This window comes from Aulonocara stuartgranti (genome assembly GCF_965226115.1).
Source record: "Aulonocara stuartgranti genome assembly, chromosome: 3".
Lineage (NCBI taxonomy): Eukaryota > Metazoa > Chordata > Actinopteri > Cichliformes > Cichlidae > Aulonocara > Aulonocara stuartgranti.
Window position 1 is genome coordinate 75,251,324 of NC_138941.1, and position 15,456 is coordinate 75,266,779.

General features: G+C 39.5%; 2 protein-coding genes across 2 annotated transcripts in view; one reads left to right on the forward strand and one right to left on the reverse strand.

Moving 5' to 3' along the window:
- The window catches only part of LOC309703468 (uncharacterized protein), a 147,163-nt gene that overhangs the window by 33,713 nt on the left and 97,994 nt on the right, over positions 1 to 15,456 (reverse strand). The window lies entirely within an intron of this gene.
- The window catches only part of LOC309698992 (uncharacterized protein), a gene marked incomplete at both ends in the record, with an annotated part of 34,965 nt that overhangs the window by 4,632 nt on the left and 14,877 nt on the right, over positions 1 to 15,456 (forward strand). Inside the window, 6 exons of the mRNA XM_082521801.1 lie at positions 3,717 to 4,064; positions 6,798 to 6,953; positions 7,050 to 7,130; positions 7,230 to 7,328; positions 10,004 to 10,330; positions 12,506 to 12,835. Of these exons, the coding sequence (XP_082377927.1) occupies positions 3,717 to 4,064; positions 6,798 to 6,953; positions 7,050 to 7,130; positions 7,230 to 7,328; positions 10,004 to 10,330; positions 12,506 to 12,835 (1,341 nt within the window). The remainder of the gene's footprint in view (positions 1 to 3,716; positions 4,065 to 6,797; positions 6,954 to 7,049; positions 7,131 to 7,229; positions 7,329 to 10,003; positions 10,331 to 12,505; positions 12,836 to 15,456) is intronic.

Genomic DNA, 15,456 nt, shown 5'->3' on the forward strand with positions numbered 1-15,456 from the left:
AAGTACATATCTGGCTTTGTGTCAGAAAGTTGAGGTGCACGTTTGGCCAGAATTCGGGCCGGATCAGGAAATACAGACATATCACCTGGTACAGATCTGACCTGCAGCTGGCCCACATCAGAAAATCTCATTTGTACCTATACTGTGCCAATTTGATAAAAGGCACAGATCTGCTGTGTGCATCCGGTCCATAACTTAAGATGACTCTTCTCCGGATCTGGGCCAAATATATTGTTATCAGGGTATGAACAGCAAAGATACTACCACAGCCGAACTTGAAGAATAAAAGACTGCACACAGGGGTGAGAGGGGAATTTTTGTATATTCATAATTCAGTGTTATTGTATTCAAACATATACTGAGCTTTTTCCTTACTTATTGGCATGCACACAGGCATTGACTGCAAGTCTGACGTGAACTGAGAAGTTAGGGTAAGGGAAACCTCTTAACAGGTTAAACCTGTTTTCTGGAACAGAAACCAAAAGCAAACTTTCCTTTTAGCGTCATTTGAGAATTCGTGGTATATTGTTTTGGATCTGTCTGTTCTCTCAGGTGTCAGTTTGTCAAGTCAGGGGACCTTTGGTTGCCTGAAGTGAAGGATGATTCTTGTGCTTTTGCTCCTCATCTACAGTAAGACAATAACTTTAAATCCTCTTTTAATGCTCACTCACTGTATGTAATACTTATGAACCTAACAGAGGGAAAGGGCTACAAATGTACTAACTCGAATACTACATTTGTAAAACTAACAGGGAATGCAGTCAGCCATGGAGACAGACATGGTACATGACAGGGTAGACTAAACAAATTACAAAATGAAAGTAGGACTGACCAGATATGTAGGGGGAAAACATGAACAAACCAGAAATCAAGAACTAAATAACAAAGTAAGTAAAGTCCAGAAACTGTGCCAAGGAGCCAATACCATTAGTAAATATGCAGAAAAATAACCTTTTTATTTTGAAATTCTAACTTTTTTTTTCAAACACTTGTTTTAAAGTTACAGAACAAATATTCAGAAATATTCAACAATGTGTATTTACACAAATATACTCAGAGCTACAGAATTGTAATTCAAATTTTACTTACATTTATTTGTTTACAGCTTACAATGTTAAATCTGTGCCCTACCGAATCAGAAAATCCCACATTTTCCACTTTTGCAACACTTCTTGAAAGAAATGTGTATTAACTCTTACACTTGTAGCTAAATAAATGGAATAGGCGTTAGTGGGGGCTAAAGGTATGGGGGCAGAGGGAATGTGTCAGGGGCTGGGACCCAGTTCTTTTTATATTTTTGATTCTATTCTAAGAAATGTATGTTAAGTTCTGGTGTTGATGATCAGCTAGGCTTTAATTGATTTTCATTATTTTTTAGATTTTCTTCTATGCCCTTGTGGCGTTCTTGTTCACAATATTATACGGTCTTGTCTTGTACTTTCAGCATGCTTGTGTTGTAGTCTTACTTATTGGTTCATCACATTGAGTCTGTGGGCATTAATCTGTCATGTTTCATGTTGTCAAGCTTGTGTCGGGTGTGTTCATGTTTTAGTTTCACTTCCCCTACAGTGTCATTATTCTAATTCGTGTCAGCTGTGTTTCCACTTCTCCTAATATCCTCTGTGTGCATTTAGTTTGTGTGTGTGTGTGTTTTTTCTCTGCCTGTCAGCTTAGACATTGTCATATTTTACAATATTAAATATAATGTAACAAATTAAATAACACTAACAAAAGTTATTTGAAAAACAGATAAAAGAAATACATCAACAAGAGGAACCTATAGAGAATTTATAGGGCTCTTCTTGAATTAGCAAAATGTGTTTGGTGAAACCGATCATTCTTATCATAATTGTGATTGCAAAAGCTACCAGACAGGATTCAAAAACAAAACAAAACAATAAAGCTAATATAATTATCCTGCTGCACCCTTGTTTCGTTTTTCTTCTTCTTTCTTTCTGTAGTGAAAAGTAAATCAGTTTGTAGATCAGTTAGTAAAGTATTAACAGATACTTAGAAGAGCAAGACCCAATGTTTAATAATCTAGATTTTGCTGTTTTACTCAGTGGCGCTGTTGCAGATAAAGCATTGTTCTTTCTTTGTGATCTTTTTATGTTGAGTGTGTTTTTTGCTGACTTTTGTTCTTTTAATTGGTTTGAGAGCTGACACAGTGCTATTGGGATGGGGGTTTTGGGGATAATAAAGAAGATTAGTTGGAGCAAGCTGTGTAATCCAACCCCGTCTCTAGCCGTAGAGAAACTGTACATCTTGCTGTCCTTCCAAGGCAGCAAGCAAAATATTTGCTGAAACTTTTGCAAAATTGGTTCATGTTTTTTCAGTTCAGCAAATCAGACCATCACACTCCCTCCAACATGTGTGACTCTTGGTATGAAATTCTTTTCAAACGCTTTGTTAGCTTTTTGAATCTAGACACAAACCTTCCAAAAAGTTTAACTTTTGTCTCGCTAGTCTACAGAATATTTTACGAAAAGTCTTGGGAATCATCAGGATATGTTGTTGCGTATGTGAGATGAGATTTTTTTAGCCAACAGTGGGTTTCTTATTGGAACTCCAGTCTGATCTGATCTGAGCCAATTGAGGCCTTAAATTCCTCAGATGTTGCTCTGATTGTTATTTTGCGACATCCTAGATGAGTCATCTGTTCGAGTATTTATGGTAGTCAGGCACTCCTGTGAAGGCTCACCACTGTTCCCAGTTTTCTCCATGTTTTCTCATCGTGGTTCAGTGGAGTCCCAAAACCATCAAAATAGCTTTACAACCTTTTACAGACTCATAAATATCAATGATTTCGTTTATCAGTTGCTCTTTTAGACAAATGCTCTAAAGATGTTGATTGTTTCTCAATTGTAATTAATCAAGCGCTTCAAGATAGATTTTTTCACACAATAATGACATAATCTTTTTATATATAATATATATAAATATATATATATATATATATATATATATATATATATGTTTTTTTATGACAATAACCTTTTTTTAATTACATTTTATATATACTTTGTTTTTCTTTGGATAATACTAAACATGTTTGATAATCTAAAACATCTGAAATTCAATGTGAGGAAATAATTAAACACGTCACAAAAGTAAGGATATTTGTGTTTGGTCTGTTTTTTCTTTCCCCATATTTTCTGCCACACTGGCTTCTCCTTATTGTCTCCTTGTTAACTCTAGAATTAAATTTCAAATCTTTCTTCTACCATACATATATTTAAAAGTAGAGCCTTCAGCTTTTAGGCCTCACAGTGAGTGTTGCGATTGGGAGCTATAAAAATTAAACCGAATGAAATTGAATTTATTGGAGGAAGGATAAACCTTATACCATGTCATTATATTAATGGGGGAAACCTCCTACTAACTGCCTGAGACCTAATCCTGGCTTTATGGACTCTGAAATGAACATGTAGAGTAGAGAACATGTGACTGTACATCATCAGAGTGCAGTCAGTACAATGTGCACATTAGATTTAAATATGGCTTACCAAAAAAGGAGACTGTTTCACAGTAAATTCTTCAGAGGGGCCAGAAAATCTTCTGGTGATCCATAACATTTAACAAACATGAAGAATTTGAATGCACTTTTTTTGTGGTTGACTGTAAAACTGGTCTCTCTGCTCCCTGCAGATAAATGTGGACTCTGAGACTAACCCACTGCATGCAGTTAATTTGTGTTTCCGTTTGTGTGTCCTCAGCCTCCCAGCATGCCCTGGCTCTGGTGGTGGAGATGAATGCAGGGGAAATGTCTGTCCTCCTCCCCTGTCAGTTCTCAGGTTTTATACCTGATGACCCCATAGTGATGTGGACTCGCAATGATCTTGTGCCCAGATCTGTCCATGTACAACAAAAAGAAGGAGATGACTTTAAAGGACAAAATCAGCATTACAGAGGGCGCACATCAATGAGGCCTGATGCTTTGGACACTTCAGACTTCAGCCTCACTCTGAGAAAACCAGAAATGACTGACAGCGGCAACTACACCTGCTCCATCAGTGGTAGAAGGGGAGAACGGACACTGGAAGACGTAGAGCTGCACATCAAAGGTCAGCAAAAAAAACAAAAAAAAAAAACCAACACCTGCTGTAATTACACATCAAAAGCTAATACTGTGCACAGAGGTCAAAGTAAAACTTCATGACATACTTGATGAACAGCTACATTAATCACAGACTTAAAGTGGAAATCAAACACTAAATGTATAAGATGGTGCTACATGTTTTATAAAAGTATTACTTAAATCTATCTATCTATCTAATATATATATATATATATATATATATATGTTTTTGTGTACATATACATATATATACACACATATACATATATATATATACACATATCTATACATATATATCCATATCTATATATATCTATATCTATCTATCTATATATATATATATATATCTATATATATATATATATATATATATATATATATATATATATATATGTATATATATATATATATATATATATATATATATGTATAGATAGATAGATAGATAGATAGATAGATAGATAGATATTAGGGGCGCAACGATACACAAAATTCACGGTTCGGTTCGATACTTTGGTGTCACGGTTCGATATTTTTTCAATACAAAAAAATGTTCATGCCTTTTTAATTTGTCATTCATTAAAATTATAAATATATATTTTAACTCAAAAGTACAGTTTTTAAATTTAATGTTGCTGAAACAACAAAGTAATAAAAAAATAAATCTATCTGATCAAGAAATCACTCCTCTTTTGAAAAGAGAGTTTATATAGTATAAAGCTATACTATACGCTTCTTCTGGGCTATACTCTCAGCAGCATATTAAACATATCAGGTCCCCATGAGGAGAATCATGTGCTAACGGCTGTCTAAATGACTCGGGTAAAGTTTGTAGCATGCGTGCTTGTTGTTTTTGTCTGCTTCCACTTGTCTTTGCACTAGGATGATGTCGGCGTAAATGTGCAGTCATATTCATTGTGTCTGTGAAGGTTCTCAGTCATCCAAGTCATCGTAGTCAAAGGAGCTTGCAAAGAAAAGCGTCTGGACTTCTTTAAGTTGCTTGAAGACGTTTCACCTCTCATCCGAGAAGCTTCTTCAGTTCTAAGGTCAAATGGTGGAGAGTCCCAGATTTAAACCTAGTGGGAGTAACCCCCCACAGAGGGACAAAACGACATTGGAGAGACCAAACAGCCACTTCACAAGCGCATGGCACAACACAGAAGAGCCACCTCCACAGGACAAGACTCAGCAGTCCATCTGCATCTTAAGGATAAAGGTCACTCTTTCGAGGATGCCAATGTTCACATTTTGGACAGAGAGGACAGATGGTTTGAAAGAGGAGTGAAAGAAGCCATCTATGTCCACTGTGAGCGACCATCTTTGAACAGAGGCGGTGGTTTACGACACCAACTGTCTGCCATCTATAATCCAGTTTTGAGATCCCTCCCCAGACGCCTTAACGCCCACTCACATCCTGGGCCATCTGATCTCAGGAATTCGCATGATAAGGTGGGGCCAGGTTTCACAATGAACGCACCCGAAACTCTGGCTGATTGGGACCCACACCCAGTTTCACACCTTGGCTCAGGCGATTAGAGGATCATCAGGGGGCCATATTCATTGTGTTCCCACTAGTGCCGTCAGCGCTAATCTGAAATGACGTTAACGCCACAACACAGCAAATCTCCGTTAACGAGCTACCGCGGATCGCCCCGTGCGTGGGGCTGGACGGCGTCAACACGTTAACGAGCTAACTGCGCTAACGCAGTAGTTCCCCCCATGTAATTGAGCATTGCATGGCACATCCGACATACTGTTTTACTTTTGTCCATGACGCGCTTACCTTCAGGGTCATACTTCACATGAAGACCAAAATAGTTCCAAATGCCAGATCTGAATGAGGGTGGGGGAGGTTCAATTTGCCATGTTGCAACGATCTTAGCTTCTGTCTTGCTAGCTTGCGCTGCGCTCGGTGGATCTGCACTCCACAGTGCAGCCTAGGCGGAGTAGTCGAACACAGATCCACTGAGCGCTCAACACAGACAGCATCGTCAGAAGAAAAGGTGATAAAATAAATTTTGTATTGTTTGATACATATGCGTACTGAACCGAAAGCACTGTATCGAATGGTTCAGTATCGATACTAGTATCGTTGCACCGCCAATAAAAAAAAAATATATATATATATATATATATATATATATATATATATATATATATATAAAATATAAAAATATATATATATATATATTTTTTTTATATATATATATATATATATATATATATAAATATAAAACTTACAAATACAGATAACAAACCAAACTGTTCTCAGCATCACATTTATGAACAGTTTTAGAGCCTCATTTTCTTCCTCTCTTTGAATAATGAAGAGAAATTTGTCTCAAAAGATTTGCAAATGCATACCACACTATTCACGAGTATAAAATAAGATTTTTAAGTGTGTGCATTGATTTGTGCGCCACTTTTAAGGACTCACAAACATGTGCTTCAATCCACACACAAATAAAAAGCAATGTGAGCACACTGCTTGTAAAACTATTTTACAAATGAGTATGCCCAAACCTGAATAAATCATCATCATTTACACAAACATTCATTAAGTCCGGCTTCATGAATCCAGTCATTTTCCTCTTTAAAAACCTTTCTGTGTGTACTAGTGTCCACTTTATTTGAAAAACAAACAAACAAACAAACTAATTAAAACAAAAAACAAACATGCTTGCTTCTACAGTTCATATTATTGTTTTTTGCCTCTCAGATCAACAGGTGGAGGTAAAGGTAGTGGAAGGCTCAGATTCTGTCATCCTGCCCTGCAAAACAAAACATGACCTGCCTGAGGACACCAGAGTGGAGTGGACTCGCTCTAACCCTGAACTCATGCTGGTCCATATATATCCACACAAAACTGACCAACGTAAAAAACAGGACGGACTTTACAGAGACCGAACTGCAGTGAACAAAGACCTGCTGAGAACTGGAGACCTCAGTCTGACCCTGAAATACCCCACAGAGAGAGACAGTGGAGAATACATCTGCACCATCTACAGGGACAAAGACATCCTGAGACAGAAAGCAGTGCTGCAGGTCAAAGGTCAGAGATGTAAAATGCAGAGGTCTGTGCTGTAGATGTATGTATCAGAGTTCCTAGGTCATGTTATTCATTTTTTTTTTTTTTTATGTTTCTCTCTAGGATGGTTTCCACCCTGGGCCAAAGCTCTCCTGGTTCTTCTGGTTCTTCTTGTGGTTTCTGGAGGTCTTCTATATTATTTCCGGCACTATTTCATGTCAGGTGAGTGTCTCCTCCTACACTACCCATAATGCCGATGGTTAGCAGGTGTCCTCTGGTGGCTCCTTGACTGTGGCTCACACAAACTTGTTCCAGAAGCTGAAAGAGTTGAGAGTTACAAACAGCTGATACAGAGAGCTGAAGAGAAACTTCCAGGTTTGTTCCAGAAGTCAGAAAACCTCCTTCAGACTCAGTCATTGATCAGTGAAACAGCTCCACAACACGACTTTACTAAACAGTGTGTGTGCTTCACTGCATTGATCTGACACAGAGGCTGCATGTGGACAAGCTGTTCTTCTTCTGTGGTGGTAAACAGCAGCTGACATGGAAACATGTGCTGACAGTAAATGTTGCAGCAGCTTCAGTAAATGTTCCTCCTTGAGTTGTGCTCAGTCATGTGGTGGAGAGCTTCAGATGTTCAGACACATGAGATCTTCATGGTTTCTGTGCTGATGTGTGTGAGACATGGCCGACTGTGGAGGCTCAGTCTGTCTGTGCTTCTTCATCCAACATGTCTGCAGCACTTTACAGGACGCTGCAGACTAGTTACCAAAGAACGAGTCAGGAACACATCAGGAACAAACTGAGACACAATCTGACTGAGACTAGAAGACAAAATGCTGCATCAAGAGTAATCACAGGAATTAGAATCATTTCATTGCCCTGTACCTGTGACATGTGCAATGACAATAAAGTTGAATTCTATTCTATTCTAGAAAGAGAAAGCAGATTTCTCCTATACCAGCTTCTCTCCTGTTTTGGTTTTTTTGTATTATTGTACGGTATACCTGACAATACAAAAGTGTCTTAAGACAACTGTTGTTGTGATTTGACGCTATATAAATAAAACAGAATTATAAATTAATTGAACAAGGAGGGGACAGGGAGGTCATGTGACCATCACACCTGCTGCTGATGTCATCATGTTGTGCTTTGTTGTCCTCTCAGTTTACAAGGTGGAGGTGGATTCAGGGGTGGAGTCTGTCCAACTGCCCTGCAAAACTGTAGCTCATCTGCCAGAAGACGTTAAAGTGGAGTGGATGGACAGTGATGACAAGAAGGTCCACGTGTATCAGAGCAGCTCAGACCACTCTGATGAAAAGCACCAGGTTTACAGAAACCGAACAGAAATGAAGAGAAACCTGCTGAAAACTGGAGACCTCAGTCTGACCCTGAAACACCCAACAAATGAAGACAACTCCACCTACCTGCACCGTCTACAACAGGGAGGGAAACATTCTGCTGAAGAAAGATGTTCTCCTCGCTGTCAGAGGTCAGTGCTGTAGATGCAGTTCAGATTTAGGATAATTCTTCAGTATCAGTTTGATCATTTCACAGTGTTTGCATTTCTAATATTTGTTTCATTTCATTCAGTTTCATTTTTTTCCCCCACAAAAGGCAACATCCACAATAATAAATGTTGTGTATAAAATTATATAATTTTAGACTTATATAATGTCAGTTGTAGCTAAATTCTGCTGCTGTCCAGTTTTATCCAGTCCAATAATATATCTGGGGCGTAGCATTGACTCTACTCATTTTTGTCTTTGTGAACTATGTTTTTATATTTTAATATGTGTAACAACCATACGTCACATCAGAAAACAAAAATATATTCTATATATACATATACCATCTCCCACAATCAACATATACCATATTCAGTTTACAGTCCAGAAACATAATGGGTGATAATCCTACATCCAGAAACGTGATTTTTTTTATATCTCTGAAATTAAATCCCCCAAATATGATCTTGTTCATCTGGACATTAAATGATCAACTTTTGAAGTTTTACAAAAACTATGTGTTAATCACCTTTCAAATTTGCCATTTTCAAACTTGACAAGTCTGATCTCTGAATAAAAATTTTCTCAGTATCTCCTTGGCACTGTACTCCAAATCTAATGCATTCATAGAAATTACCGGATTTTTAAAATTTAAAATTTTTAAAATAAGCACCTTAATTTTTCAGGGCTCCTAATAAGTAATAAGTACTATTTTTCCTTTGTAAATTCATGAAACATATTCTACATGGGTTTGTTTAGTTGTTTATGGGCTTAGTGAGACCTGGACCTGATGTGTCCAAAGTCTGTCAGTCTAGTAGCATCAGTGGCCCCAACAGGGAATGTTATCCCAGTTTCAGCTGTGTGACAGAAACACTCAGACTGTGTTTCTCTGCTTCATCAAGTCAAATCTGGTCCTCAGAGACTGAATAAAGTCCTGTCCCACTAACAGCAGCTCCAACAGTCTGTTCACTGCTTTCTTCCTGTCAGTCTTCATCTTTCTGCTGCGTCTCCTCTTCACACTGACCACTTTCTATCTAACAGTGAGCTCCCAGTGAAGCAGCAGCATTCAGCCTGTTAGAGTCAACACAAATGTAAATGGTAAATGGACTGGTTCTTATCTTTCTACTCTCACTGAGCACTTGAAGCGCTTTATACAAACTGGTGCACCCAACCGCATTTGCTCATTCGCATTTTTAGTGATTTCTAAGGCTTTTAGTGCTTCTATCTAACATGCACACACACTCATACTCCAATGAATGCATCAGAGAGCAACATGGGGTTAGTATCTTGCCCAAGGATATTTGGCATGCAGACTAGAGCAGACCGAGATCAAACCACTGACCTTCAGGTTAGTGGCCAAGCTCATGTTGTGCTTTGTTGTCCTCTCAGTCCCCCAGGTGGAGGTGGATTCAGGGGTGGAGTCTGTCCAGCTGCCCCTGAAAACCACACTTCACCTGCCTGAAGACGCTAAAGTGGAGTGGAAGGACAGTGACGATGATAATCTCCACGTTTATGAGAAATGCTTTGATCAGCTTGAACAACAGGACCAGGTTTACAGAGACCGAACAAAGATGAATGAAGACCTGCTGAAAACTGGAGACCTCAGTCTGACCCTGAAACACCCCACAGATGGAGACAACAGGACCTACACCTGCACCGTCTACAGCAGGGAGGGAAACATCCTGCTGAAGAGAAAATTGGAGCTTAAAGTCAGAGGTCAGTGCTGTAGATACAGGTCAAAAGTGATTGAGAACTAGGGCTGCCACAAACGATTATTTTGATAGTCGACTAGTCACCGATTATTTTTGCGATTAGTCGACTAATCAGATCATGCATCCATTGAACGTAAAACATTATTGCATCAGCGATCATCAAGAGCAGATTATAGTTTATTACACTTAATGTAATTTGCAGAATGTCTCAGTGGAGTTTAATAAACTCATCCACCTGCTCCTTGCTATCTAAAATATAACAGGACACTGGACTAAATTCTCGATTATCTCACACTTCTGTTTAATCAGTTTTCTGTTTGACGTTTATTCAGCTGTGCAAAACTTTGATCTCAGCCAAACAGGTTTACTTGGGAACAAATAAAACACTGAAAAAAGCCAAACAATAAAAATTTTAAGTTATCTAAGTGACTTATATATCATGTTTAACCTGAGTAGCGGAAGAGGTAGGTTTAAAAACTATTTGTCGGGAGTCCGGTGTTTTTCACCGGCTCTAGTGAGCCTTCAACCCCGGCTAGCTATCGAGCTGGTGGGTAACAGACGTCTCCGAAAACATTGGAGCACTTTTGCAAATATTAGGTGTCTTGATAAACCGAGCAGATATTTGAAGTTTACACAGCTACATTCTGAAAATATGTTAAAAGTTTATTTTTGGACCCAGAAAGAGTAATAAGAGTAATATTAAAACTAAGTAGCTGCTGCCATTGTTGGAAACTGGAATTGGCTGAGCCGCGCTATGAATTCTGGGATAGGTTGGGCCACGAAAGAAACACCGACTCATCCTTCAAATTTGGACAGCCTTCATCACATCTCTGTATCGTAATCGGCCCCTGAATTTGGACACAGCTACGATACCACCGGAGACTCCTTCTTCTTCTTCGGGGTTTAACGGCAGCTGGCATCCTTGTACATGCAGTGCTGCCATCTTCTGTTTCAGTCCGTTATTACACTCTTAAAATCTACCACTGATTCCTGCTTCTTTCGGGATCTTACAAAGCTTCAAACTACACGTCAACTATTAAATTTGTCGTCGAAGATTTTGATAGTCGACATAATCGTGACTAGTCGACTAATCGTGGCAGCCCTACCAAGAGAGAACATTGTCCAAGTTGTCATTAATCCAACATTTTAGTATGAATCAATTTTCAGTTAACTCAAATATTATAAATATTTGATCAATGCAACTTCTGTGAGCCCGGTCGCAGTCAGGAGTGGAGGTCCTGGCGGACCACAGCTACCAAGACTGGCAATTGGGACTTGTAATGTCACCTCTCTGGTGGGGTAGGAGTTTGTGTTAGTGCGTGAAGTAGCACGTGGGGTTAGTGCGTGAGGTGTGTGAGGTAACAGCTAGATATAGACGGGCTCAACTCAACGCACGGCGTGGGCTCTGGAATCCTTCTCCTCGAGAGGAGCTGAACTCTGGAGTTGCCCCTGGTGAGAGGCGAAGGGGTAGGTGGGTATTTTGGTATCCCCTTGAACTGCTGCCTGTATGTTGGGGGTTTTCCCAGTGGAAGAGCGAGTTTGTTCCCTGCGCCAGGCAATGGGTCCTGACCCTCATCTGGGCTTATGTGCCAAGTGGCGGTTCAGAGTATCCAGGCTTCTTGGAGTACAGCTGATTGGTACTGACAGGCCAAACGGAGTGCGGCTTGGGCAGTGGGTGAAGAGAGGCTATGGAAAAAGAATTTCAAAAGCCTCGAAGATATTCTGCCAAAGCGTCAGGTGACTCAGGAGGTGAAAGTGGTGTGCTACAGGCACTCTGTATAGTGCAGGTGACTTTGACTGCGGAATTTTTTTGGCCGTGGGAGGAATACTTTGAGGACCTCCTTAATCCCACTGTGGAGGAAACAGAGTCTGGGGACGAAGGGGAATGACCCGCCAATCTCCAAGGGCGAGGTCACTGAGGCTGTTCAACAACTCCGTGATGGCAGAGCCCGTGGGGTGGATGACGTCTGCCCCGAGTTCCTGAAGGCTCAGGATGTTATAGGGCTGTCTTGGTTGACACTCCTCTACAATGTTGCTTAGAGATTAGGGCCGGAAACTGTGTTTCCACTATAGGGGGATCACATTTCTCAGCCTCCCTGGAAAGCAGCAGCATTACGCCTGTTAGAGTCAACACAAATGTCTCCATCCAAGCTCATCTTGTGCTTTGTTGTCCTCTCAGTCCCCCAGGTGGAGGTGGATTCAGGGGTGGAGTCTGTCCAGCTGCCCTTCAAAACCACACTTCACCTGCCTGAAGACGCTAAAGTGGAGTGGATGGACAGTTCCAACTACAGGAAGGTCCACCTGTATGAGAACGGCTCTGACCAGCCTGAAGAACAGCACCAGGTTTACAGAGACCGAACGAAGATGAATGAAGACCTGCTGAAAACTGGAGACCTCAGTCTGACCCTGAAACACCCCACAGATGAAAACAACTACACCTACACCTGCACCGTCTACACCAAAGAGCAAACCATTCTGCTGAAGAAACAAGTGGAGCTGAAAGTCAGAGGTCAGTGCTGTAGATCCAGGTCAACGGTCACAGGTCAGAAGTCATTAGTGATAATATTAATTCAGACATTTGTTCTAAAATACAAAATTTCTGTAGCTTTGTTTTGCTGAGCAACTTTAAATTTAAATTAGCAGACTAAGAAGATGATTAAAATTGATTTTTAAATGATAATAAAGTCAAAATAAAATACTCTTGCATGGATCAAGTTAAATTTACTTTTACTAGTTTAGTAAAAATAAATATCCAAAATGTGAAATAATTGTCTCATTTACATGTCAGGGTGCAACAGCCAAACATATTATTGTGAAAATGGCTTTATGGCTGAATGTAAAGTCTTGTAACTCTTATACATACATAAAAAAAACACCTCGACTCATAAGACAGCTACTACATTATCTGTGCCAGCTGGTCCAACCTAAAGAATGGAAATGGAAAATATCATCAAAACACATATGAACAGTCAGTCTGACATGTTTTGTCAGACACAAGCAAATCTCCAACCTTCCTTTCATATCAAACATCCTTGAAAGAGTAGTTGTCAAACAGCTAACAGATCATCTGCAGAGGAATGGTTTATTTGAAGAGTTTCAGTCAGGTTTCAGAGCTCATCACAGCACAGAAACAGCTTTAGTGAAGGTTACGAATGATCTTCTTATGGCCTCTGACAGTGGACTCATCTCTGTGCTTGTCCTGCTAGACCTCAGTGCAGCATTCGATACTGTTGACCATAACATTTCATGTCATGCAGCCTAAGCAGAGAAGCTCAGTCCTCCCTCTCCCTAGCCACCTCCTTACAGTTTATAATTCCTAATTTCTTTGATCTGCTGCTCATAACAACAACCACAAGCAAAAGTTTTGGACTTTTTATTTTAATATTTTCAGTTTTACAGCCTTTTTTTTACTAATAAAAACCTCCTTTATGAACATTTATATTACTCAAAGTAATTAAGCAATAAACAATTGAAAGACAGCACAGTTTTTTCTGCACTCTTTCGCATAGAAAGTTCTGTGGGGTTTTATGAATACAGTTATAAAAACTGGACAGTGTGAGCGATGAGCTTGCAGAACATTTCTGTAATTTTGCACATTTCTTTCTTCCAGTTTAAAGAGTAGTGCTGACAGATTTCTTTCTCTGTCACAGCAGCTTTTTCTTCACCATGTAGATAAACAGTTTAATATGTGACGTCTTTACACTGAGAGGAAGTTTCCTACCTGCTTATGATGAAAGTGAAATGACTTTGACACCCCTGGCCTAGAGGATATTTTGCTTAAAATAGTCATAAGGCCCCAAGCCCTGACAGGTTTAATATCAAATTTTTAAAAAATGCTTCATACTAGATATCTCTGGAAAGTGGTTCAGTACTACCCACATTAATTTCATCTACTATTTCTTGTACTTCCTACATAGTAGGTTATGGAGGCGTAGCAGGGAGAGGTGTTTTGTTTTATCCTTTACAGGAGAACATTTCAGGACCACAGCGAAACCACGGAGGGGTTGGCGAGAATCCAGGAACCAACCAGAGAAAGGGGGACTCAAAAGAAGCACAGAGAATCACGCAGTTTCAGAAAATGTGTTGTTTAGGAGATTAAAAGCTTGTTAGACAAAGGTTAAATGTGACCATAATGTAATGAAGAGTAATGAGAGGGACTTTAATAATAGTTGGCAGGATTTCTATGTTATGTAAATTGCCCAAAAATAGTGTTAAGGCCGGATATGCGCTACCCGTTAAAGGGGGCGAAGAAACAAGGAGTAAATTTTTGAAAGAGGAAAAGGGTTAAACCATATAGAGATTAATGATTTTTTGTTCTAACTATCATTCTCACATGCAAGTCAAATTGATGGGATAGATCAGGGGTTATGTCGTCTTTTAAAAAAGACGAAAAGGGGGTCTGTTGGGATTTAAATATATATATTCTTAATTCTTAATGCTTATTTGCTGATTATATTGTTTTATGTATTTTAATAAGAGAGGGCCAGCTCTGAGTAGAGTCTGAGCCAAAAGTACTGACAGGAAACTGCATGCTTTTGCAGAGCACAGGAGGTGCAGATGGAAAGTGAAACTAAGCAGAGTGTTTTGATCGAAACTTAGACTGTGTGACGTGCTGTGGAAATATATAACCATGCTGGCTGCTGCTGCTTTCAGACCTGAGCTTGTGTCTTTGTGTGTTCAGGTCTCCTTCCGGAAATGTAAAATAAAAGATCATTTTTTGAGTTTTGACCACTCTGAGCCCAGTCTTTTTCAGCCGCCAAAAGAATGCAAAGAACGAAATTTAATACTTTGTCTCTTTTTAATGTTAACATTCTGTTAAGATTTTAGTTTAGTTTGACACTGAGTCTTCAATCCTGTTTAGTAGAGTTGTCTCTGTGCTTTCTTGAACAGATGTGGTTTTCGGCACAATGTTAGGTTTAACTTCCAGTATTGTATAAAATTCCAGGCCATATTCGGCACACATGTTTCTGTATGCTATGCTTGGTTATGGCGTTCTAGGTATGCATTGCCTGCTAGCATCTTGCACCCTGCTGTTTTGTGCTCGATTGTCTCAGTGGCATCTTTACACAGCCTGCACCTGGGGTCTTGCCTGGTGTGATAGATCCCAGCCTCTATGAATCTTGTGCTCAG